Source organism: Bufo bufo, chromosome 5, assembly GCF_905171765.1.
Source record: "Bufo bufo chromosome 5, aBufBuf1.1, whole genome shotgun sequence".
Lineage (NCBI taxonomy): Eukaryota > Metazoa > Chordata > Amphibia > Anura > Bufonidae > Bufo > Bufo bufo.
The window spans coordinates 202,300,385-202,326,769 of record NC_053393.1 but is presented as its reverse complement, the minus strand read 5'-3'; the positions used below and the strand labels follow the sequence as shown (position 1 = coordinate 202,326,769).

The 26,385-nt window shown below is 45.2% G+C and overlaps 1 protein-coding gene across 1 annotated transcript in view; it reads right to left on the bottom strand.

Annotated features, from left to right (window-relative positions):
• Positions 1-26,385, bottom strand: part of ATP2C1 (ATPase secretory pathway Ca2+ transporting 1) — a 97,832-nt gene that overhangs the window by 16,592 nt on the left and 54,855 nt on the right. Inside the window, exons 10-21 of the mRNA XM_040431284.1 lie at positions 25,458-25,533; positions 25,104-25,170; positions 23,719-23,843; positions 20,784-20,881; positions 18,377-18,472; positions 16,501-16,590; positions 7,963-8,067; positions 6,661-6,817; positions 4,778-4,948; positions 3,257-3,354; positions 3,119-3,169; positions 1,999-2,165 (exon numbers count right to left, since the gene is read on the bottom strand). Coding sequence (XP_040287218.1) covers positions 1,999-2,165; positions 3,119-3,169; positions 3,257-3,354; positions 4,778-4,948; positions 6,661-6,817; positions 7,963-8,067; positions 16,501-16,590; positions 18,377-18,472; positions 20,784-20,881; positions 23,719-23,843; positions 25,104-25,170; positions 25,458-25,533 — 1,301 coding nt within the window. The remainder of the gene's footprint in view (positions 1-1,998; positions 2,166-3,118; positions 3,170-3,256; positions 3,355-4,777; positions 4,949-6,660; positions 6,818-7,962; positions 8,068-16,500; positions 16,591-18,376; positions 18,473-20,783; positions 20,882-23,718; positions 23,844-25,103; positions 25,171-25,457; positions 25,534-26,385) is intronic.

Below are 26,385 nucleotides of genomic sequence, written 5' to 3'. Positions count from 1 at the left end.
GAAGGGAAGGGAGATGAGAGTCCGCTGCCCAAGAACGAAGTCAGATGGATGCGGCGTATGGCCACACAGAGTTAGCGGCCCAGGCCCAGGAAGCGGCAAAAGCAGGATGGATGGCGGCACCCGCTGCTACAAAAGCGGACTTGGCCAAGGAGTCGAACCGCTTGTCAGCAGGATCCCACAACGAAGCCGCATAAGCCAGGGTAGTGGCCTTCGCCAGGCATGCCACCTGAGGAGGAACCGTCCAGAGGTTGACGGATTCCTCAGAAAAGGGGTAAAGGACATCCGAGGCCTTGGTAAGGTGAAGGCGCCGATCAGGGCGACACCACTCCTTAGCCAGAAGTGCGTCAAGATCAACCACAGCGGAACGTCTGGAACGGCGGAAGGACACCTACTCCTGGGAGGAAGAAAAAGGATCGTCCTGCACATGGAGCGCGTCCCGGACGGCTTTAATGAGATCCTGTATGGCCGCAGACATCGCCGAGCACTGCTCTGATTCAGAAGCAGAGGAGTCCCCAGGAGCGGCGGAAACGGCTAAAGCGAAAACCTCGCCCGTCTCAGACTTATCCGGGGAGCGATCCGAGGAAGCTGAGGAAGAGTGGGACCCGGCCGAGACCCTACGATGTCGCTTACGGGACAGAGTGCCAGAGCGAGAACGGACGTCCCCAGCGGCAGAGTCCCTGCTAGAGGCAGCCGCAATCTGAGCAGGCAAACGGTCCAGTGACTGCGGCAGGGATTGGGAGAGGCTGGCCAGTTTCCCTATGGCTTGGGACAGGGTAGCAGCCCATTCCGGAAGAACCGACCCAGCAGGGGACAGCAGGGGTGGCCTGGGCAGGTCTGGAGTCAAGGCACTGTGCGCAGACGGAGTTAAACTGGCCGCATGGACACTTCTTATTACAAAGAGAACATGCATAATGAGTAGAGATCCCGGCAGGGGGAGTGGGATCCCGACCAGAGGAAGACATGTGAAAGATCCAAAAAGCCGGGGCCTAAAGTAAATGAGCGCGGCCGGGAACGGACGCCCGCGATCGCAGAGGTGTCCAGAAGCGGCCGCGGGATGGGAGGGACACAGCGCTGAGGGAAACAGGCGCCCTGCCCAAAGAAGCACCCAAAATGACCCCATAATGAGCAAGAATGAAAAGCTGAGTACTTACAGGGTCAAAACAACGGCCCCAGAACAAAGGCATGGGCCTCCTTGCAGGTACCCCGGCAGAGATGAAGAGAACCCACCACTGGAGGGGAGGATGGGCAGAGTGGAGGTACCACTGAAGCACCTATGTGCCTCCAGCTACTAGGGGCCCATGAGTGGAGAAAGTGGAGAGAGAGAAAGAGGGGGAGGGGGGCTACAGGGCCCCCGCAATGGATCTGAATCCCTACTCACCTTCCGATGTCTTCAGGCGCAGCAGTGACCACCCCTTCAGCGGACTCAACACGGGAACCGTGGGACTACCAGAATTCCACTGCGGAAGCAGTATTAACTGGGGACTGGGTGGCTGCCAGGTACCGGAGTACACGCCCGCAGGGGGGCAACTAAAGTGGAACATGATTGAGCCACCCCTGCAGCAGGCCGAAAAAAGTGAAGAAAAATAAAATAAAAAATTTGTAGGTTGAGCTGCGAAAAAAGATAGCAGGTCATGTCTGCCTCCTACGGACACTAGAACAAGACTGATCTCTTGGCTCTGGCAGAGGGGTATAGCCCATCTGGGTGGAGCCAACACTTTTTTGTTTCTAGTGTCAGCCTCTTAGTGGCAGCTGGGCATATACCCATGGTGCGGTGTCGCCCAATGCCATGCACGAGAAATGTACAACCCCTGTAGATAGTAAATGACATTTAGATTTAGCTGCAATTACAAGAGACAATGGTCTGAAAATCTACAAGCATATAGATAAACGTGCAAAGTGAATGAACAAAACAGGGTAAAAAAAAAAAAAAAAAAACATTTAAAGCAGACAATATTTAATTTTCTGATGATTTTTATAACTGATACATGTAGGACTCACATAATTGTATGAAAATCATCCTCCACCAGGATCATGTCGGCTGCCTCTTTACAGACGTCCGTTCCAGTTTTGCCCATGGCAATCCCAATGTCTGCAGCTTTCAAGGCCACGGCGTCATTCACACCATCTCCGGTCATGGCAACAACGGCTCCAATGTTCTGCAGGCTCTGAAGTACAGGAGCAGCATGTCATTTACACTGGATACTGTCATTCTGGCTAAAAACCTGGATCATTTAGCCCAAAAATAAAAAACTGAGGATGAGGATATAGGGAGTGTTTTAGGGGGAAAGATCCCTGTGGATAACTTCGAAGGCCAGATTCAGACATGATGGAATCACCATAGATTTGTTACACTGATAGCGTGGACAAGGCCGTCTGCACATGAGAGATTTTTGAGCAGCAAATGCAACATGGATTTTGCTATAGATTTCATCCTCCTTCAATGAAAGGGAAAACCCCCAATGAAAATCCACAGCACAAACTGACATACTGTGGCTTCAAAAACACTGATCATCTTCCATATGGAAAATCTCCCGCAGTGCGTAGAAGAGATTTGTTAAAATATGTACTCCACTGCGGATTTTCTGCTACCTGTGTAGGCAGCCTAAAACTCTAGTGATAATCAATTCACACACAAAAAAAATAAAAAAATAAATAAATCTGTGCTTTATAGGTCTCAGATTTGTAGCAAAATATTCTGCCACATCCTCCTACATATCCAACACTTTTGGTATGTGGATGCTCAGGGTGATTAAAGGGGTTGTCCAACCTCCAACATTGGTGTGGCATATAGCTAGGGTATGCCATCAATGTCAGATAGGTGCAGTTCCCACACCTGACACTGGTGGCATATCCTAGCGATATGCCCCCAATATGGAGACGAGACAACACCTTTAAAATAAGCCGTGGTAATAGAGTTCCGCACACATGCAAATTACTGGCATATGGCTTAAAGCAGGGATGCCCAACCTGTGGCCCTCCAGCTGTTTTAAAACTACAACTCCCACCATGCCCTGCTGTAGGCTGATAGCTGTAGACTGTCCGGGCATGCTGAGTTGTAGTTTTGCAACAGCTGGGGGGCCTCAGGTTGGGCATCCCTGACTTAAGGAAACCAACTTACCTTTACAATTTTTAACTTGTGCCTCGGGCTGGCCCGATAAAAGACAGAGACCTTGAATATAAAATGGATATGTAAAAAAGACAATTAAAAATATAAATAAAGAAAACAATAATATCCTTATACTACAATTTTTCTGACCTTTGGTACCATCTGGGAAAGCTGCTGAATGTCCATTGTATCCACCTCCTCTCCAGAAAGGGACTGCAGGCCATTGGAATAGAAGCCAAGACGACTAGCTGCATAGAGTATGAGGAATGTCAAAGAAGAGCGTTCATGGATTAGCATCGGAGTGTGTTGGGTTAGGACAATGGTATCATCAGACAAGATCTCACTAATGAGGTGCTTAAGCAGTCAATATGTAAAGGCCCCTTTTCGCTGATGAACATCAGGCAGATTATTGCTAACCAGCGTTTGTATGACCGCTAATTAGCGATATTCTGCTGGTGTAAAGGGACCGCTGATAACCCGAAGGACAAGCTTGTTCATTAGGTAATAGAAGTGTTCATGTGGACATCTTAATCATAGTTTGCCAGAAGCAGACGGTGCTATCTAAGCAACACTCTGCTGCCAGCAAACAATGATTCTGTATGGGGGTCAAGCAAGGGCAAAAAAGACCACCAGAAAGACGTAGGTAAGTATGAACCTTCTGTTTCAGGGGGCAATGCTGCGGGAACTTGTTAACAAATAATTATTTACTGGAAAACCCCTTTGAACCAGTTCTGTCTGCTCTGCACTGATGAGGGGCAATCACCCCTGAAACTGCTGCCTGCAGATGAGGCACAGGCTTGGCTATAATCCTAAATTATGTCTCAAGGCCTGTTTAAAAGGTCAAACATTGACTTACAGGATAGGTGCCAGAAGTACAGTTTTCTTTTTTGTAAAAGAGGGTTACTTTGAATACCATTTTCCCAGAACAGTACTGCATGTCCTGTAAGGTTCTTTACACTCACAAGGAGAATAGATTATCAGGAATAGTGTTTTACGCCTTCACACACTAGCTTTTGTCATATTGTTACTGTTAAATACAGCAGTATGTATGCCTGTATGCTCATGCTGCCCTTTCATCGATTCTCTTTAATCAAATGAAGCATTTCCATTCAGAGTACAGATAACAGTTGCGGAATTAGTCACTTGTGTATAGCCAGACATATTGATGGCCTATAGACAGATGTCCTGCTGCTATTAAAGCAAACACAGCGTGGAACAAGCCAAGCCACGAGAGGTGATCAATAATTCTATCAGCATTTTAAGAGGCATGCTGGGATGGAGAAACCATTTAACTTACAGATGTAAAATAGAGTTTTGATGAGAAAATGGCACTTGATATTCAAGTGGAGAACCAGTAAAACAGAAATCGTTGTCTGTCTGGAAACCTCTTATTAGCAGGCCACATGTTCATTTATTGTATATACTTTAACAGGCCAATCAACCTTGACAAGTAGAGCGATGTAAAAGCACTTAATGCCAAAAGGAGCTTCTAATAAATGACTCCACTTAACGTGATCTCCACAACTTGGGAGACTGCTAGCCAGCGTCTTATTATTATTACTCAGAGGAAATCTATGGAAGAAATTATACTTCCAAGCCCAAGAGTTACATCACTTCGTTCAGTTAGAGTACAACACATACATGACCCACGTAGAGAATGACTTTTCATACCAATAGCCACAGCGGTTTCTTGTGAATCTCCAGTGATCATTTTAATTGCGACGCCAGAGCGGATAAGAGTAGTGATCGCTTCTTTCACGCCAGTCCGAGGAGGGTCGATTATTCCCACCAAGCCCAAAAATGTAAGCTGCCCCAACTCTGGACCCGATGCTAGAGCAATAACTGCAAGGGAAGATAAGAACGAAGAATATTAATGAAAAGGATGGAGACCAAAGAAGTGTACAGGTTTTATTCAGACCTGTGTGTCTGAGGTTACAGACTAGTAAACTCTGAAATTCAATCCTGCAGGCAAACTTCTGGCCATCTGTCCCCCTACGTCTTACTAGTCTACTGAAAGTATAGTCAGATAGATGGAGGACAATATGAATATAGGATTAATCTACAGAGTATCTTTGTAGTCTGAAACCATGGAAACAAATAGTTATTCGCAGAAGCTGCGGATTCAGACCAGTAGGAAGATTTTCCTTCAAGACATTTACAAAATTACTTCATATTTTATTATAGATGCCTTACCCCAATAACTTAGAGACTTATTAATGCTTTAGCTTCACTAAAAGTTGCAAATCAAGGTGCACACTTGATATATTTGCACCATAATTTGTAACACTTTGAGCTTCTTGCCACTCATGAGAAAAGTGGTGGGGGCTTAGCAGGCGGGGTGGAGCCTCCATGACCCACCCGATTTACTACAACTTACGCTAGAAACTGGTATAAGTTCTAGATCAAGTCTACGCCAGCTCATAGCGGGCATTGATTTCAGCTTCTGGTGTACAGAGATGAAACAAATTTTATTGGGTGCATCTCACTGCGGCGCTCAAATGTCAGTCTTGATAAATCTCTCCCTTTCTTTTTAAAGGGCATCTGTCATCACCAATCTCACTTTTAAACTTGCAACAATGCCTGGTAAAGCTGTCTCAGGCTAATCTCATCATACCTTTTATACAGTGATCCAGTGCTGCACTGCCAAGAAATAATATGTAAATTGAGGTGTTAAGTGCACAGAGGGCAGGCCCAAATCACTGTCCACCTCCAGTATGCTGCTTTACCCTGTCATCCCCTCCCTCTCCTTGAGCGATATCTCATCCTGTATCCAGGCTAGAAGCATCCCACCAGGGTACTAGTCCCATCCTTGTACAGTTTTCCCCAATAAACATATCCATTTGCTCTATTATTGTAATGACTTACATATATCATTACATTCACACATTTAAAATTCCATTCAATTCCAACAATTCTTGGTGCGTTTTTTTTTGGTCAATGGGTGTATTAGGGAGAAAAAAAAAAACCTCTCTCAACTTATCAGGCTCCTTTCCTCCTCGTCCCCTTGTTTCCGTAAATGTTCACTTACTCTGAACTCACTCAAATTCGTCTCCAGTTAGAGCTGCCAACAGAAGTCTTAGGGGTTGAGGAAGCAGCTAGGAGAGAAACACAAAAAGATGCATTTCTAGCTCACCCCAGTGCTGGATTTACAGCTACACTGCTCATCACTGCTGTATAATGTCCCCCATGCTGTTGCAGCTTCCGTTAAGTTTTCTCTCTCATCCCAGTGCTGGATTCACAGGTAAACTGATCAGTACTGCTGTATAATATCTTCCATGCTAATGCTGCTTTAATGGTTTTCATAATCTCCTAAGGGCAGGTATTATTCAATCTCTCAGTGAAGCCAAAATGTCACCTCCTCTCTGTAAATGGATTTGATTAGCAAATATGAGTGAGTGAGGAATTCGGTAACTGGAAAGAATCCTGATACATGGAGAAAGGGGCATTTTTCTTGAATAAGATGCATCACAAAGCTTCTGATCTTCGCTTATACTATTGATTTATGGAAAGTTGTGCTTATGGTTATAAAAACGCGCCTTGTAAAGACTCCTTACCTCGGAGACCTGCTGTGCCCATGTATGCAGTCTCCTGATGATACAGCTCTTTTTGTTGCTGAGTGAGAGGTAAATTGTGGCCTTTGCTGTTGTATGTTGTGCAGTATCTAATTACTTGCTCGTAGGCACCTTTCATCAAGCAAATCTCTGGTTTATCCTTAAAGTGACAACAAAACAGTTAGTTGCTAACAAAGTAGAGATAAGACACTGTCAACATGTAAATGGCACTACATGTGTCTTTTCTTACATTCATCAGCAAATCCAGCAGGAAGGAGAAGTACAAGTCTTTTCTTTATATTTCCCCTTCCTTGAATCCACTTCTGGTTCAAGCATCAAAACCTGCAGTAGTGTTTTTCCAAAGAAGGCTGTGTGTGAAAGCACTCTTAAGACGACCAAAAACCCTTCAAAATCTTTATTGTAATTTATGAGAACAAAATAACATATTTGGGTAACATCTAGCAAAAGTTATACGAGATTACCAGATGTCCTCAAACCAAACATCGTGGTGGTCATTTATCAGCCAGAAGATGCAGGCATCACCATAAGTTAGGTGCGTTCTCTGCCAGTCCACACACCTAGATTGAAATCTACTCCAACCCTTGTCTGGGGTATATTTCAATCATTTTAGCCAGGAAATTGGCGTGAATGACAGTCCCTGATGGAGAGGGTGGCATAGAAATACCACGTGGGCCTAAATTTAGGTGCATGGCAGTTTTTTTTTTGTTTGTTTTTTTATACGGATGATCTATCCTCAGGATAGGTCATCAGTATCAAATCAGCAGTGGTCCGACACAGTCACCCCCGCTGATCAGCTATTTGAGGAGAAAGCAGCGCTCATGAGTGCTGCCTTCTCTTCATTGTTTACCTGCTTGCCATCGCAACTGCAGTGGTGAGGAGTTGTAATTACACCTAAACCATCCCATTCACTTCAGTGGAACAGCTCCTTCCTATTCTAAAGAATACTACAGAGTTGTAATTACAGCTCCTCACTGCTGTGGTTTGTGATGGCGAGCAGGTAAACAAAGAGGAAGCAGAATTCCTACGAGCGCTGCTTTTTCTTCATATAGCTGATCGGTGGGGGTTCCGGCAGTTAGACCCCTGCCAATCTGATATTTATGACCTATCCTGAGGATAGGTCATCAATATAAAAAAAAAAAAAAAAAAAAAAAAAAAAAAAGTCACAAAACAGGACTTTTTTTGTATATCAGATTCTGGTCTAAAGGGTCATAATAAATGACGCTCAATATGTTTTAACGGGTTTATTTAGAGGCATTTCTGCAGCTCTAGAAAATGGCCACGTACCTGCTGAGTCCTGTGCACACATTTCACAGCCATCCACTTTTGTTCCGAGTTGAATGGGTATTCTGACTTCCGGATAAAGTCATGCCGAAGCCCCTCGAGACCCATCTACAAGTAATACATTCGTTATTCTCATGGCTATAAGGCTTCTACATAAAGACACATTTCTATATACATTCATGTACTTCATAGTCTGAGAGGTTCGTTGTGCTTAAACTAATTAGAAGGGTCATTTTACATAAAAAAAAAAAAAAGTGTTTGTATAGCTATAAACGAAATAAAAGAACACATTGACAAAAAATAAATAAATCTAACTTTCTCATCCGTCTCATTGGGGGGGGGGGGGGGAGGCCGCTAGGAGGCGGACACTAAGCACACAATGTATAAGCTCCTCCCTCTTCAGCTATATCCTTCCTACAGGGACCAAACCAAATCAGTTTTAGCTTAGTGTCTGTAGGAGGCAGACCTGCTGGTTTGTTATTTCTCCTTTCCTTTTTTAGCGGGAGTTTCAGGCAGTCTGTAAAACTGCCTGCACTCCCACCCAGGAGACGGGAGACCAGGGGGGGTAAAAACCTCTCTGTCTCCCGCCAGCATTCGGGTCACCACAGCCGCAAGTCCCCACTGTTCCGATGCAGCGTCCCTCACCAGGGGGCCGCACACCGAAGGTTGTGACCCGGCTGGAGCCAGGGGAACAGAAGACGCCGGACAGGCGAGTATAGAAGCAAAAAGAACTTTGGCCCAGGAGTTCCCTCCCCCGGCGGAGTTTCCACGGCGGCATCCTCCTGAATGCGCCTGGGAGAGGAGGGGGCAAAGTTTCCTCCTCTGAGCGCCGCTTCCGGGTCAGCGTTTTGGCGGGCCGACGGGGCCATGATTAATTGAGGCCCCAACTTCTGTGCAGCCTACTCCTGTAGGGGCCCCCCACAACTTATTTTTCCTCGGCCGTCGTGTTGGGTCGGTCGGGGGTACGGGCAAGCATGCCGACAAGCAGGCGGGGGTGGTAGAGATGGATGGGCCAGCACTGTAGGGCAGACGTCATTTGTGGGGCGGGGCCTGTGGATCCTCGCTCCCACGCCACAGCTGAAGCAGAGGGAGAGTGGGCTCCGCCCACTTTTGGATTTAAAGCACCTGGCGGGATGCTTGGACAGACACAGGCTGGGTAAGTGTTTGTCCCTTCTTACAGGGCCTAACCATCCCCTTTGCCTCATTGGGGTGCCAGGGGTGTCACTATGTCTGAACCGAGGCCCCAGGTCCGGAAGCAGGCTGTCCCTTTGGTGCGTCATTTTGCTTGTGAATCGTGTCACGCAAAATTTCCATCCCCTCAGTCAGACTTCCTCTGCTTTGCGTGTGCTGCGCCTCCATCAAGTGGCTCAGCTCCGGACCCGTTGCTTCCCACTGCCCAACCGACGGAAGAACCGGAATGGGCGCGTTTCCTGTCTAGGGTGGTAAGGTATGTCTCTAATACCAAACAAAGCAATTGTGGATATATTGGGATGTTTGTCGGCAAGGCAGTCCTCTGACCGGTCCGACTCTGGGTATCATGGGGCGCGTGCCCATCGCGGCCGTCCCACAAAACGGGCCAGAAGAGGCATGTTCTGAGGAGAGAGGGTCAGATGAGGATGCCGTCTCGCCGGAAGGTCAGTCGTCCAAACTGTCCTCCATGGTGGACAATCGAATTACGGCAGTTATTGGGATGTTGCAGGTTGAGGATCCCGCACAGTCATCTGCCAGCTCGGGTATTTCTTTTAGAAGGTCCCGTCGCTTGCACAAGTGTTTCCCCAACCACCAGGAGTTTGATTCCTCTCCAAGGAGTGAAATTTCCCCGATAGAAGAAGTTTTACTTTGCCAAAATGCTTGAACATCCTTTATCCTTTTCCGGAGGATTTGATTAAGAAATGGTCGGCCCCACCTATAGTGGACCTGCCAGTTTGCCGATTGGCTAAACATACTACCTTGCCAATGGCGGATGGGGCTTCTTTTTTCTAATATTAAAGATAAGAAGCTGGAAGAGTTTTCAAAATCTGCATTTGAAGCAGTGGGGACAGTGCTGCAGACAGTATTTGCCTCTACATGGGTGAGCAAGGCTATGGGGGAGTGGGCAAGTAATTTACGGCAGGGTCTTGAGTTGGGAGTCCCCACGGGGGAATTTGCAGCTGTGGGCCCTGCAGCTCTCGCATGCCAGTGCATATATTTGTGAAGCAACTTTGGACGCGGCCAGGCTGATTACGCGCTCGTCAGCCCTGTTGGTGGCTATTGGCCGTACCCTATGGCTCTCTTGCTGGGCGGCAGATAATGCTTCAAAGTGGACCCAGACGGCAATCCCCTTTACCGGCAGCAGACTTTTTGGCAAGCGCCTGGATGAGATCATTTCGGACGCTACAGGTGGCAAGTGCTCACATTTACCACGGAACAGTCTAGTAGGTCAAAAAAGCAGAAGCCCTTTTTTTGTCCCTTCCGGAGTTTTTCCAGCCACAAGAGGGCGTCTGACAAGTCTGCCATGGATCAGAAGCGCAAACCTTCCTTCAAGCCGCACCCTTCCTGGCGTTCCCGTCAAAAGGGCTCCAAGTCCTTTAATCCTAAGAACTCCGCTGCATGACTGGCAGCTCCCGGAGCCCTCCGTTCGGTTGGGTGGCCAGCTTCATGTGTTTTGGCATGTTTGGCCGGCTCATGTCTCAGATGCGTGGGTGAGGGAGGTCATTGCAGAGGGCTACAAGAAGGATTTCAAGTCCTCCCCTCCGTCCCGTTTTTTTCGGTAGTTTCCTCTGGCCTCTCCCGCAGCCACAGATTTTTTTTCTGGCAATTCGCACACTGCTGCAGCAAGGTGTGATTGTTCCGATTCCTGTGCAAGACCGTTTTCAGGGGTTTTACTCCAATCTTTGTGGTTCCCCAAAAAAAAAAAAAGGGAGGGGACTGTCCACCCCGTTCTATACCTCAAGGCGCTCAACCGGTTCCTTCACGTCCGCAGATTCCAGATGGAGTCACTAAAGGTCGGTCATTGCGTCCATGGAACCGGGGGGAGTACCGGTCCTCGATAGACATCAAGGATGCATATCTTCACGTGCCCATATGAGTCAGTCAGAGGTTTCTCTGCAGACTGGCATGGATTTGGGGCTGGCTCTCAGCTCCCTCAAAGGGCAAGTGTCAGCTCTCTTCATTCTTTCTCAGCGGAATTTAGCTTCGCTTTCGGCGGTTAAGATTTTTCTGCAGGGGGGTGTGCCCCCTTTCCGTCCTCCGTTGGATCCTTGGGATCTTAATCTAGTACACAACGCTCTACAGTCTTCACCGTTTGAGCCTTTGCAGCAAGTGTTGCTGTGCTTCCGATCTTATAAAGGTGGATTTTTTGGTTGCAATTACTTCTATCCTTAGAGTGTCGGAACTTGCGGCTCTGTCATAACGGTCACCATTCCTGATCCTCCATCAGGATAAGGTGGTCCTTCGCCCTGTGCAATCCTTCCTGCCGAAGGTGGTGTCGGAATTCCATCTAAATGAGATTATTCTCCCTTCATTTTGTCCGGGCCCATCTTATCCTCGGGAGCAGTCGCTCCATACCCTGCATTTGTTAAGAGCTGTTCGAGTCTCTGTCCCAGACGGCATCTTTCCGGCGAACGGATTCCCTGTTCGTGATTCCAGAGGGGCTGAGACAAAATTGTGGAAGCATACCGCTTTAAGGACTGGGCCCCGCCCTTCCGGGTGACTGCTCATTCGGTTCGGGCAGTGGGGGGCCTCTAGGGCGGTGCATCACGGGGCTTCGGCCCTTCAGGTGTGCAAGGCGGCTACTTGGTCGTCTTTGCATACTTTTTCCAAGTTTTATAGTGTGCACACCTTTGCGTCTGCTGACACGTCTCTGGGGTGTAGAGTTTTGCAGGCGGCAGTTCTCTGATTGACGGGACTGTTGCTTGTTATGCCCACCCTTGGGGACTGCTCTGTAATGTCCCATGGTCAAAGCCTGTGTCTCCCATGAGACGGATGAGAAAACTAGATTTTTGTACTTACTGAAAAATCTGTTTCTCTTCAGTTCATTGGGGACACAGCTCCCACCCATTCTTTTGTTTATGGGCCTTTTCGGGCCTGTGTGGTTCTCGATTTGTACATAGTGTAATTTTCTTGTGTCTGGATTCTCCTACTGCTTTTGCACTAACTGATTTGGCTTAGTCCCTGTAGGAAGGGTATAGCTGAAGAGGGCGGAGCTTACACTTTGTGTGCTTAATGTCCGCCTCCTAGCGGCAACAGCTATACCCATGGTCAAAGCCTGTGTCCCCCAATGAACGCAAGAGAAACAGATTTTACGGTAAGTACAAAAATCTAGTTATTGTTTTCTACTGTAATATTGGAGAAAAATTATTTTAAATCACTGGCCACTAGATGGCAACCACTGCCTGAGCAGACACTAGAACAGCCCGTAACCAAATTACTAATCCCAATTACATTTACTACAAGACACAGAGGGAGACAGGTTTATGATGTTAATGAAAAGTTATCATATAGACATTGATGATTTGGTAGCATATTCCAGCCCATAACAAACACTTCTCTGGTCCTACATCCCACCTGGTGTTTTCAGGGTTATCGTGCAGGGCCTGACAAAGCTGTGATGATTTTAATTTTTTTCGGGTTTCCCCCCCCCCCCCCATTACCTACAATAATTCAGCTGTCCAATTAACACTGACATATGACATATCACTTACAGTAACTCCTTTATGGCAGCAGTTTGTGGGCACACTTTATAAGACGTTTTATTTCAAATGGGGTTGTCCGCGATTTTAATATTGATCGCCTTACTCTCAGGGATAGGTCATCAATATCTGAGCGGGGGGGGCCCCCGACTCCCTGAAACGGACACGCATTACACTGGCGTCAAAATCCACAAAAATGATTAGCAGCCATTCATTTGTAATTCGGGAGAATAAAAAATGGGGACCTCTTATTAATGCAACGTGCATTGAAAGATCAGAAAATACCTATGGGGGGGGGGGGGGGGGGGGTTCTTTTCTCATTTTACACACACTATATTCTCCAGGTATAACTTAGGCTGACTGTCTTCTGTCTGTCTGGCTCTAGGTCAACAAACGCAGATGAAGACATCTTAAAACGTGCCATTAAATTACAATGGTCGGTGGAAGGATCAGGACCGCCGTAAATACTGTATATAGAGACTCCCATAGGTCACGCTGACCGCTCCCAAGAAGATACTACAAATTTTACACCTCATGTTAGTCATTTTGAGCCATTACATGCTGTAATAAGCATGCCAAACTGCCCAGTGTCTGCAGCCACCCAGAAACTTTCCTGAACATCCACAAATGTTATCCCACAGAAAAGAAAACCCATAGGGAGTCACTTATTATCCAGAAGTTCGGCACATCTTTAACACCTATTGGGGTATTCTCAAATCAGACCCCGATATAGGTGTATCTGTGGGCATGGCTCCTGCAATAACATACAGTCGTGGCCAAAACTTAAAAGATTGCCCGATAGATTGAAAAAAAAAAAAAACACGTGTGTGGCCTGCAATGTCATTCTGCAGGGCAGGCATTTTACGTGTACCAACACGTGCAAGGTTTAGGATATCCGATCATTTCTTAATTGTAAAACCTCCGGCCTTGTGTACCTTATTACATGCATGTGCGGTATCCAATAGGTTGGTAAAACCACTAGAGAATTTAGGAGGCGCATAGGAGTACATCTGGGTGATGTCAGGAATAATAATGACACCCCAGTTGCCAAGCATGTGAAGGATTTCCATGATACCGACCCTAAAGCCCTAAAATTTCAGGGGATGGAAGTAGTCAAACTGTTACCACGAGGAGGTGACTTTGACAAGCTGATCCTGAAGAAAGAATCAGGGTGGATATTTAGGATGAGCAGTCCGATCTCGTTTGCCTGTTTTATAGGTTAGCTGTTTATATAGGAGAATTCAATAACATTTTTCCCCAGCATTGTCTGGTTCATTTAAACACCTATGTGCCTTTAATATGCAGTTCAGTCAGCGCCACTCCATTTATAGAGCTGCAAGTGCGGATGCGGTGCGATTTTCACACACGGTTGCTAGGAGACGATCGGGATGGAGACCCGATCATTATTATTTTCCCTTATAACATGGTTATAAGGGAAAATAATAGCATTCTGAATACAGAATGCATAGTACAATAGCGCTGGGGGGGGGGTCCATCACCATGGTAAAAGACCATGTGATGGACCATGTGGATGACCGGAGTGACGTCACCACAGGTACTTTTCCTGCACACAGCAAAAAAGAAGAGAAGCCGGGCTGCGCGAGCAAGTGGATTAAGGTGAGTTAAATTATAATTTTTTATTTTTTTTTAACCCCTCCAGCGCTATTTTACTATGCATTCTGTATTAAGAATGCTATTATTTTCCCTTAGAACCATGTTATAAGGGAAAATAATACAATCTACCCAGCACCTAACCCAAACCCGAACTTCTATGAAGAAGTTCGGGTTTGGGTACCAAACATGCAGATTTTTCTCACGCGAGTGCAAAACGCATTACAATGTTTTGCACTCGCGCGAAAAAATTTCACATTTTCCCGCAACACACCCACCTCTTATTCGGGCAAAAAACATGACGCCCATGTGAAAGAGGCCTTACTTATTTGCACTCCCTACTTGCAGCCAGATCTGCAATGAGATTGGGGTATAGTTGGTTTAAACAGCACATGTGAGCACGCGCGCTATGGCCATACCAGTGCCAGGCATGCTATCATTTGTTATCAGGAATGGTTGCTGAGGTGACCTACATGTAAAAGACGCAATTGTACAAGCGACCTCTCACCATTGGAGGGGATCGCGTTTATCGCATATGTGCTTGAGCTGACATGAAACATGATAACGCGCGGCCGTTCACTATCAAAGTGGTCCGCGCTTATCGTGCTGTCAGCTTTGCAGAGTGATCTCACATCGGGGGGGGGTCACATCTCATAAAAGAGTTAAGTGTCCATGATTAAGGTACTAACATACTAAATCGTGCCACTGGACACGATTATCTTTTAGTAGTCTCTAAGTACTTTATCGCCGAACAACACTAGCACTCCTTATGATCCGGTCGAGGCCGGAGAAACGCATTGAGTAAATGTGTGCGTACAATAGATCTAGCGATAATTGACTTGGACCATTCATGGTCTAATGGCATAGTGAATAAGCCCCACTACTACCCAGATCACTTGTTTGCTGTGGCATCCAGTCAGTGTGGATGTAATGTTTGTAGTCCTTCTGACCTACGTTAGTTTGATGCACAGCATGTGAGTGACTAGAGCCTGTGATACAAGGACAATACTGCCCATGTGTCGATTTTTAGCAGTTATACCACAAATAAATGTTTTGTTTTCGGTTTTAGTATCCATATAGGCAGAGTCATTGTTAGCGAATAATAGGATACGTATTTATACCACAGAGCTTTTCAGCAAAATCTTATTATCCAGAAATATGCCTATATTAGGCGTATTTGCAAAGCAGATTGCGGCGCAAATCTGGGACTTCTCCCCGCTCATGGCAGATCTAAAAAAAAGTGGTCAAGGCATGGGCGGGAAAAAGTGGTGGTCTCATTCATACTTTTCTACGCCTGTTTCAGGCGTAGAAAATGGTCTAAATGTAGGACAGCCAGGAAGCTGGCTGACATTTAGAGAGGCGCTGGATGCGCCAAAGTAATGTAGAGGCCGGCCCCTCTTCATAACTTTAACGGATCCACCGCCAGATGTAGGGGTTAATAAATGACCCCCATATTTTCTATTTTACATTTCTAATAGCACAGAAAGGCACATCAGATAGAAAACCAAAACTTCCAACTACCGTTAATTTTCCTTGCTGTACCTTAGGCATTTTTCTCAATGTTTGCATGAGTTTATGCCTAGCTCTTTTACAGAAATCTGCCAAGATTACTTCCCCAGACTCTGCTCCATCCATTAGCGGGCACAGTGTACATATGCCAGCCTGTCCTCTGCCATCCTAAATCAATGCTTACAGGGATGGTACCTACATCTGGCAGATAAACCACATTCCGGTTCCCAGATGGCACACAGCCACAATACAAAGGTCTCAGAGACAGAGAGTGGAATTTTCCTTTCAGAATAGATAGAATACAAAAAAATTAAAGAAGGTGTTCCAAAGTATTCTATACTTCTCTATGACCTGACTGTTGTATGCCACGGTGTTCCTTTTTATCTTGCACTTATCAACTCCCATTATTCGTGATGTAAGGAGTTTTAGGATATTTTCACAAGGTTTAAATTCAATGCGGATATCTGCTGAGGATTTGCAATTGTGAATACAGAGGATCCGCACACAACAACAACAGACTTGCTCATTCTCTTGATGTGGCGACTTCCATTGAAATCAATGGGGTGCTTACGTACAGTGTTTAGGGTGCAGATTTGGGGCTGTTAAACATACCTTGTGAACATCCCCTTACTGTAGAAGGTATACATTGTGTTGCTTAAAAAACTGAATGTATTTCTCACACTGCAGCTGTTCAGAAGGTGAAATGGGGAGCAATATCTAAAGATAGGCTGAAGCCATTGCATCTCGTTACCTTCATAGAAAGAGCAATTAGAGCTCCCTCGGTCGGCTTGCCCATTAAGGTGTTCTTTCTTATCTCGGCGTCATTACAAACACATCCGGCCTGAAATGAAATAAAAATATTAAATCTCATAAATCACAGATCGGAACACAGATCTGTCATGACTACTGGCAGTGGGTACTTTGTGTATATAGAAAACTCACATGGCAACTTCTAGACAGATCCAACAAAGGCAGAGAGAGAAGCTGTAGGGAACAAGAATTCACCCCATACTCGACCTAGGTAAACCCTGCCGAAAACGGAATGGCAGCCTTGATAAGGGGGATCCTGCATCAGGACCTTAAGGGTTCATGCTCATGTGGGTCTGACCTTACCTCCTCATAGTAATTTACAATACAGTCAGTCCCTACCTGATTGTGGGTCTATTGTACAGTACTCAAATGATGAGGTCATTACATTACAACAGACCCACAATCTGATAGGAACTCACACAAATCATTAGGCTATAGTGAGTTTGGGTCAGAGGAGCTGCTGTCGGTTCAGGAGATGCAGCCAAACAATGGGATGCGTTTCCCGGACAGAGCACGGTCGTGTGCATGAGCCCTTATGTGGTTAAACCCACCACCGCACCCAAGATCTAAATCAAGAAATCTGTACAGCTGTGATGGCAAATTCAATTACCCAATCACATTAGATAACAAAATATTGTTGCAAATGGTAGTTTTACGTCAGGTCACCCTCCCCAAAAAGGGGTGTGGTGGGGGCGTTTCAGCCGCGGCAAATTTATCTTCATTTTTGCCAGTTTTCTGGTGCAGATGAAGACAGAAATCTACGACAGCTCTGAGCCCTCGTCCAAAAAGATCCTCTGACACAGGCAACTCCTGAACATTGTAACAGCCCAGGTTTTGCAAATCTCTACGCAGATAAAAACAATGGAGAAGAACCAACACCCAGAACCATGAGCCCATGGGCCGAGGGCAGAATATTACATAGATTTCAGGTTGAAAGTTTTAAACTTAATGTAGACAAGCAGCAAAATCTGCATGAACTCTGCAGGGAATCGCTAGCGATATCACCCCATGCAAGGCGTTAATAACTTTATGCTGTAGATGAAAAATCCAAACCATAGATTTGGCAAAACGTCAGCCACTTTGCTTCTACTGTAATATGCTGAGGATTTTTCACCCGGAGGAGCTGGACTGAAAATCTGCAATATTTCTACCTAAAACGGACTGGCGCCTAAATTTCACAGTTTAGGAGCTAATGGCACCTAGGTGATTTTTGTGTGTAGAGCATGTATAAATTATCAACAGATAAAAAAATCCTACGTATACGAAGATGCTGACAGAAGGCTAACTTCGCTGGCAGCTTTTTGTCCACCTTGGATGCACTGAACCAGAAGAGACGAATGGGCCGCACGGATACAGGTATTGACTATTCTAGATGTATGTGTATGTGTATGTATAGCTATCGCCTCCTGCACTGTTCACACTCCATTAGAAACTTATCGACAGAATGGTTACTCTTCTGATCCCGGCTTTCAGCTTTAATGAATTAAAGGGCAAGACATGCTGCGAAACGCGATAACTCATATGACAACCGTGGAGTCGATAACTGAAGAACATAAATTACCATCTGTATTCATCACAATTCTCCTATTCCTTGCTAGTGATATTTTATACTAAGCAGTTCGCCTAGTCTTCAGACTTACTATAGCCATTCCCGATAAATAATAAATTAACTATACAGAAGGTCATTGTGATAAATGTCCTACAAGATGCCGTGTACTTAGATCCATTTATATAACTGATGCTCCGTCTGCAGGTCAGTCCTGTGTCCTGGTATAAATCAGTCTGACAACGTAGCAGAGGCTACAAATAACACTTACTTCCACCACTCTGCATATTGATGGGTTGCAGAAGCCATGAATAATGTCGCCATCGACAGTCACTTCCCCAAAACGATTATAACCAACGCCAGAAACCTTAAAAACATAAAATTAAGGGATAAAATTATTGACTTGTGTACATAGTGTAACTGAAGCCTTCCAGAAAGTGAGCAGCAACAGACATGGATCCACACAGAATCCCTTGGACCTCCTGATCCTCAGAGGCTACTTTTGACACCAGCACTACAAGAGCTCACATTCTTTAGGGCTCATCCACACAACCGTACTTTTTGGTCCCCGTCCGATCCACATTTTTTGCATTCATTTATATGGGGCCACAAAAAAAAAAAAAAAAAAAAAAAAAAAAAGTGAAAAAAGGACATGCATGTCATTTTGCAGACCAAAATATCGATTTCTATAATAGGGACCGAGGAAAGTACAGGATGCATGTGGCCTGTATCCGTATTTTGTGGACCGCATAATACATAGTGTCATGTAGTCTTGGACCAATTGTTTGATGAAAAATTGTCTCCCTTCAGAAAATGTCATTTATCATGTACAGACAGTTAATACAAGGCACTAATGTATTGTGATGTCCATATTGCCTCCTTTGCCAGCTTGATTCCTTGGACTTCAGGCTAGCGCTGAGATCTTGCGCCTGCGCACTCGCTTGCTAAAACGGTGTGAACACACAATTTACTCGGCTTCTCTGCTGCTCTGGAAAACGTTGTGCACACACGCCATTCTAGCGAGTGAATGCACAGGTGCGAGATCTCAGCGCTAGAACTGAAGTCTAGCACTGTCAATCGAGGGGAGGGGGGGGGGGGGGGGGGTTTGAAGGAAAGGAATTAGTATTGAGCACCAGGGGCGTCGCTGGAGCTTGAATAGAAATATAAAGTACAAATGTCTTCTGAATGCAAGCACCTACAGTGAAAATAAAGGTATTGCTTTAAATCAGCTTCAACAACCCCATCAGGCTGAGGCGGATTGGGAACCTAAAGTGGCCCTTGAAAAAAAAATAAAAAAAAAAAAAATGTGGCCCCATATTGTAGGAGGGTCTGAATTAACAGGCGGCGGGACAATAAAAGTAGGGGAGGGATGCAATACCATGGTGCAAAATACCACAGTGCAGCGCACAATATATTGCCCCATAAGCGGTCACTCCGAGCTGGCCATCAATAATGGCCATTTTCTCTTAAGATATGGAGCAGGGTGCTTAGGAGGTAAGACGTGGGACATAGTTGAATTCAGGAGGGAATGTTCGCTGGCTGGGTACACGAGTACCTGATTCTCAGGTCAATAACAACCGATAGTTTATTATGTACCCAGCCCGTGGCAGTGATGGGGGCTCCGGTGGCCCCTGGGCATCGGCCCACCAGGAAATTTCCATGTAAGGTCTATGGCCAATCTGGCCCTGCCATCAGGCTATATACCTGGTTGTATAGGGTTAAACCTGGTGACGGAGCCGCTTTAAGGGTGACTTGTGCTGCAAGTATTTGTTCTCTGCACTGCTCTAGGAGATAATCAGTCAGTGTCCAGTAAACTAAAGTTTATTCACTGGCATTTCCAATTTCCCAATACGGCAGTTCATCCCAGAAGATCTTGAGAGATAGAGATAGAGATGATAGAGATAGAGATGATAGAGATAGAGATGATAGAGATAGAGATGATAGAGATAGAGATGATAGAGATGATAGAGATAGAGATGATAGAGATGATAGAGATAGAGATGATAGAGATAGAGATGATAGAGATAGAGATAGAGATAGAGATGATAGAGATAGAGATGATAGAGATGATAGAGATAGAGATAGAGATAGAGAGAAGCAAATGCTACACAGTCTCCTCAAAGATGTAGGTTAACATCATGGTCCAAGAAAATGGTAGAACAGAGGTAAAACAAGGTAGCTGGTGCAGTTAGATGCCTACAGTCAACAGATAATATGCACCATTTTTTTTGAGTCTGCATTTGAACCAAATTTATCCCTCACAGAAATGTATTGCATCTGAGATCTGTGTGTCCAGGATGCTGCAGTCTTCCCCCAGGAAACTGCCCAGTGTGCGCTTTAATCCCTTTGGATTTTCTGCCCCCTCCCACACTCATTTTGCCATGTACAACCGCCTCTCCTTGCCTGTTACCATCTCTAATACGGAAAGTAGGGAGGGGGAAGAGCAGAAACCTAGGTCTTAGCATACCATGTGTAGAGAAATGCACTCCATGTTCGAGGAAGGATGACATTTTTTCTTGCAGATTTAGCCAAACACATAGGAAATGATTTATGTTTTGACAACTGCTGATGGATCAACCCATTTAATATATTGTGTCTTTTACATTTATGGAAGGAAAAAAAAAAAATACTATTATGTGAAATGGGTCCCAGTACACAGATCTACAGCAGCTACATACCTCTGCATGAATTCCGTCCGACGTAAAGATGTGAGTGACCGTCATCTCATTTGTGGTTAGCGTTCCAGTTTTATCAGAACAGATAACATTACAGCAACCTGCAACATAAAGTGAGTCAAGAGTGAAGACAGAGGCACAAATATTTCACCACCTTCTACGACATCCAGGTAGACCACATTGAAATTTGAGTTGTAAGGTATTCCTATACTGTAAAGTGATGGCATATTGCTAGGATTTGCCAGACAATGATGAAATGATGGGCATCACTTTAGAAGACAGGATTAACAGTACAATTGTATTACTTTAGAGGTAACTTGTCAATATTTTAAAGATCAGTGTTAACCAAAAGGTTTAATATTCCACCATTACTGTCCTATACATTGTAACACTCCACCCTAGTGAGGCATATTTGCCATTCAGTGGTTTGGAAGCTGTTATGATGGCCGCTTGGGTTGTTACCCAACTTCCTTACAAAAAGATCCAACCTAAACCAGCTGGACAGAATCACGACACAAAAAGGGTCCATTCACACATCAGTTTGTTTTGCGGATCCGCAGAACACGGACACAGACAATGTGCGTTCTGCATTTTGCGGACAGCACATTGCTGGCACTAATAGAATATGCCTATTCTTGTCCGCAATTGCGGACAAGAATAGGGCATATTCTATATATTTTTTTGGGAACGAAATGCGGACCCGGAAGTGCGGCCCCATAGAAATTAATGGGTCCGCAATTCCGTTCCACAAAATGCGGAATGGAATTGTGAATGTGTAAATGGAGCCAAAGACAACATAAAAACTTAAAGGGGTTTTCAGAGTTAATGCTTTTTCTCTTTTTAATGAAATATGAGGGAAGTTATTAGTCATCTGGAGCTCTATCCATTCTAAGTCGCTGCTCCTATCCCCCCACGGCTGCAACCATGACGTCATATTTTTGGCTGCACTCACCGATTAAAAACGCGGCACTTTTATTTCTTCATTACAATCGGGCAGTGTAGGGGATGCATAGAAGGGCATGACCCGTCCTGTATCCACCCGTGATTTTAACGAAGAAATAAAAGTGACATGTTTTTAATCTTCAAGTGCCACAAATCTATCCCTACATTAGCTGGCTGCATTCAAGTATCTATGTTTGCTGTATGACATCACGGAGCACCGGGGTGAAGTTTCTTCCCCTGAAAGAGACCGGAGATTGCCTGAGTGCTAGAGAGTTTTCTACCTTAGGACTATGAAATGTTTTTGGCACAGTGATGATGTTCCTGTATACCACACTTGACCACCGCAGCCAATCGCTGACTTTAGCAGTACACAGCAGGAGACCACAGAGGCCAGTGACATTCTACTACCTTCCATGCCTTTTTGAAAAAAAATAAAATAAATTACTTGGACAGTCCCTTTAATGACGTGTATAAACAGTCCCCATTATTAACAAGTGGCTCCCTGTGGACCTAGTTTAGTGCTTCAGCCACAGAACTGTAGTCTGTTTTATTCTACAGCTTAAAGGGGGTTATCCAGTAAATGATCTTGATGACCTATCCTCTGGATAAGTCATCAATATCAGATCAGCGGAGGTCTGACACCCTGGACCCCCACCAATCAGCTGTTAGAAGAAGCTGGCACTCTGGGTTCGCCGCGGCCTCTTCTTTAGACCATCTTAGAGGATCTGCGCTCGGAAAGCTCAGGGCAGTGGATCCTAAAACAGCTGATCGGTGGGGGTGCTGCTGATCTGATAATGATGACCTATCCTGAGGATAGGTTATTATGATCAAATACTGAATAACTCCTTTAGATAATATCTTTAAAACTGACTGGGCCACTACTGTAGGTTTCTGAAATACAAGGAATGAGCTCAGCAGCACAATGGCACAGTTACAGGGCTATCAGACATAATGGCCTGTGCTAGATTATAAAGGCCATTATACCTAGACAGGTTTACATGAAGTCTTTGGCTTCCTTACAAACGTCTGCTTTCTGACAACGTGCCGAAGTGCTCACATTTCCAGGCCCCCTGCAATCCTACAGCGCAGCAGCTGCACCGCACTGGATACAATGTGAACGGCATCTGGCAGGTGGTATTCCCTGCAGCCGTATAATGATGCGCCAATCACACAGTTTTACTTGGAATTCCTACAGCTTACATGGGAGTAAAACTCAACTGCTGTAATAACGCTCTGCAGGCTGTTAGCCATTCACAACCTTTAAAGTCTATCATGAGAACGCTAATAGGAGATTCTCGCAGAATCACAGAAAGAATGAGCACAATGTTCAGTAATTAGAGGATATAAGCAACTATATCTATTGTTTTACGATGGCAACCATGACAGGCTCTGGTGTCAGGACGTCCACTGTCGGTATTGCACACAGCCGCATTCACTTCTAAGGGGTTGAGCTGCACTTAGGCCTTGTGACCAATGAACATGGCGTCACTGGGCCTAGGAAGAGTAGATAGAAGGCTGCAGCGCTCACAGGTCACCAGATCGTCGGACCGATCAGATACTTAAAAGACCTATCCAGAGGATGGGTCATCAGTATAAAAATCTCGGAAACCCCTTTAAACATACACTGTATATCTCATTAATGGTAAAGGTGCAGATTCTTCAGTAATGCTGAGGACATAAGCCTTCAAGGTCATCATGATCATTAAAAGGTGTTGTGCAGCTTGTATGAAGTGTTGGCAACAGGAGCTGATCTGTGAGGGCTGACACCTGATCAGCTGTTTGGGTATAGCTCTGTTGCTGTAAGTTGGCACCGGAACTACATAGCTCCATCAACTGTGGGGAGATGGGGTGTCAGACCCCTGCTGATCAGCTGGTGATGGCCTAACCTTAGGAGGATAGACCATCAGTTAATAAAAGCAAGAAAACCCCTATAAAGATTTCAAACGTTGCCTAAAAAGATTCGTAATTCTACAGGAGTTTCATTTGGGATTCATACCGAGGGTTTCTACGATGGGCAATTTCTTTACAATAGCTCTTTTCTTCACCATTCGCATCACGCCAAGTGCCAGCGTTACAGTTACAACAATAGGAAGACCTTCTGGGATAGCCGCCACTGCCAGGCTGCAAATAAGAAATGTGACAGTAAGATGCGATTATTCTCAATACCCTGCTCCATCATTCAACGGCTTAAAAGCAATTTATGTATAAGAAGTCAGCACATTCTGGTGTGTACACAGTGAAACCCCACCAAGATGACCACCCAAAATTGCATCGATAAGTGTCCTTCTAAGGGAGCTGGTCTTCTCAATGCATAACATGGGGCAGAACTCACAGGAAATCTGGTGGTCCTAAAAATTTATAATGTGTAGATCATTTCACATCAATCAATCTTTCTATGGCCAAATATGTGGACTACATTCACAATAGGATTCCCATCAGGGACGCAAGACCTCAACACGCCTATGGTGCAAGGTACTCCAAACTTAGCCAGCCATAGGACAGACAGTGATGGAGGTTGTGAACCATGAGGGTCCATGTCTAGTGTCTGTAAGATTGCTTCCACGCTTAAAGAGGACCTTTCACCGATTCTTACCCTATGAACTAACTATACAGATATGTAGAGAGGCGCCCGGGGATCTCACTGCACTTACTATTATCCCCGGGCGCCGCTCCGTTCTCCTGCTATGTCCTCCAGTATCTCCGCTCACTAAGTTATAGTAGGCGGAGATACCAGTCCCTAAGTTATGGTAGGCGGAGTCTGCCCTAGCGCTGGCCAATCGCAGCGCAGAGCTCACAGCCTGGGAGGTTATTTTCTCCCAGGCTGTGAGCTCTGCAATGCGATTGGCCAGCGCTACAGAAGAACAAGGGCAGACTCCGCCTACCATAACTTAGGGAACGGAGATACCGGAGGGCATAGCAGGAGAACGGAGCGGCGCCCGGGGATAATAGTAAGTGCAGAGAGATCCCCGGGCGCCGCTCCACATGTCTGTATAGTTAGTTCATAGGGTAAGAATCGGTAAAAGGTCCTCTTTAATTTAAAAAAAAATGTTTTTATTTTTTTTTGGGGGGGGGGGGGCACGTTTTTTTTTTTTTTTTTAAATGGCATGAAATTCATGCGTTTTGTAGCAGGGTTTTAAGTCACACAATGTTTTACTTCAGATGCTTTTTTTTATCCTATACGTGTAGCGGAAACACCTGAAAGAAACGCCACACCCGGAGCATGTTGCAAACTAGGGGAGCCAGGAAATGGTTTTAAAACGTCATTACAAAAAAAAAAAAAAAAAAAAAAAAAGCGGCATCCTTGAAAAAAATACCTACGTGTACAACTAACTACCCTAATACATATAAACGTGTACAACAGACTTGCTATGAGGGACTCACCTTACACCAATAGTGAACATATCAAGTATATGCTTCCCTTGTAACCACCCGACCAGCATGATGATGCCTAGATAAAGCATAGGACACAGTACTTCATTAGCATCCTAGGAACGAGAGTATATTCAGAATCTGAACGTTCATAGGAAAACAGACAAGTGAAAATGAAGGAGGATCTTGGTGCTATAAAATATGTTCATTTAAGAGAACTCCGACATGTTAATTCTGGGTTTGATCTGACCATCCTGCAAGGGAAACTGGATAGAAGCCAAGAACATGGAGCCAAAAATACACCCCAACAAGAGATCATTTACTGCCTAACTGAATCACAGATGGATGGAAGAAAGTTCTGCTCACCTATGATACCAAAAGAGTACAGGGACAGCTGCTTTCCTAAAATATCCATGCTTTTTTGAAGTGGAGTTTTTGGTGCCTGGAAAGAAAGTAAAAAGACTTGCAAATCAGTCAACATATTGAAGCAAAAAAAACACACCATGACCTGTGGGGCTGCAGATGGCATTTGTAAAACACCATCTGCTAAAGCACGAACATGCGACTTGTGGCTCCCCAGCTATCCCGTCTGTGAGCAGCAATCTGACGGATGAACAGAATGGAACATATTGTGCTGCTCATTTTGGTTGTCGCAGCCAGAGTCTATTAGCTCGAAAGGTTTAGCAATGGGGGCCCCTGCCATTAAAGGGGATGTTTCATCACACTTCTTTCGGGCAGCCGCTGGCCTGCAGGGTTGTGCAGATTGACAGCGCTCCGATGACGTCCCTGAGCCACTTGCCTGTGCGCTCCAGCTGCAGCCTACAAAGTATTTTCATTAGCAGCATTGGCGCTAGCTCAGTAGAACTGCGCATGCCCTGGAGCTGTACCACTGATACCAGTTAGGCTGGTGTGAGGAGGCCGGAACGGAAGCTGGCACACATACATAATTACGGGCGCCCCTGCAATCCCAGCCACCACACAAGCAAGAAGTGTTCCCTGCCCTGCGCAAATGTGGCCATAACCCCTGACACCAATCCTGATAAAGGGAGGTACCAGAAAAGGACTCTCACTTCTACAATGTAATTGTGGCTTACAGTCAATACTATATTATTATTATTCTAGTCTTCTATTCAATTGGGATACAGGATGGGACCAAATCAATGAGCTGGGAATATTCCTTTAATAAGGCCATACACATCATGCAAATTAACAAAAAACGGAAATTACATTTATATTATTCTACAAGTACCATAAATAAATCACTATTTGTATGAAAGCAGATGGCCGGGTGCAG